A 203-nucleotide genomic window follows, 5' to 3' on the forward strand; every position below is an offset into this window, starting at 1 on the left:
GGAGCCGCGTCCCAGCCCCCCCTTGTCCACTGGCTGCTTCATGGCCGCAGCTGCCAGGTCCAGGCACATCACCGCGCTGCTCGTCGCTGTCATCTGAGCCACCAGGCGCGTGCACTTCCCCTGGGACAGCCGCAGGAACTCTTCCGCTTTTCTGCGCGACACCCGGCACACAAAGCCCTCGTTACAAGGCGGTAAGGACAGGG

The 203-nt window shown here is 66.0% G+C and overlaps 1 protein-coding gene across 1 annotated transcript in view; it reads right to left on the reverse strand.

Annotated features, from left to right (window-relative positions):
• Positions 1 to 151, reverse strand: part of ORC6 (origin recognition complex, subunit 6) — a gene marked incomplete at its 5' end in the record, with an annotated part of 6457 nt that extends 6306 nt beyond the window's left edge. The window contains one exon of the mRNA XM_010077909.1: positions 17 to 151. Coding sequence (XP_010076211.1) covers positions 17 to 151 — 135 coding nt within the window. The remainder of the gene's footprint in view (positions 1 to 16) is intronic.
• Positions 152 to 203: the final 52 nt, after the last annotated feature.

The sequence above is a fragment of the Pterocles gutturalis genome, unplaced genomic scaffold, assembly GCF_000699245.1.
Source record: "Pterocles gutturalis isolate BGI_N339 unplaced genomic scaffold, ASM69924v1 scaffold18573, whole genome shotgun sequence".
NCBI lineage: Eukaryota > Metazoa > Chordata > Aves > Pterocliformes > Pteroclidae > Pterocles > Pterocles gutturalis.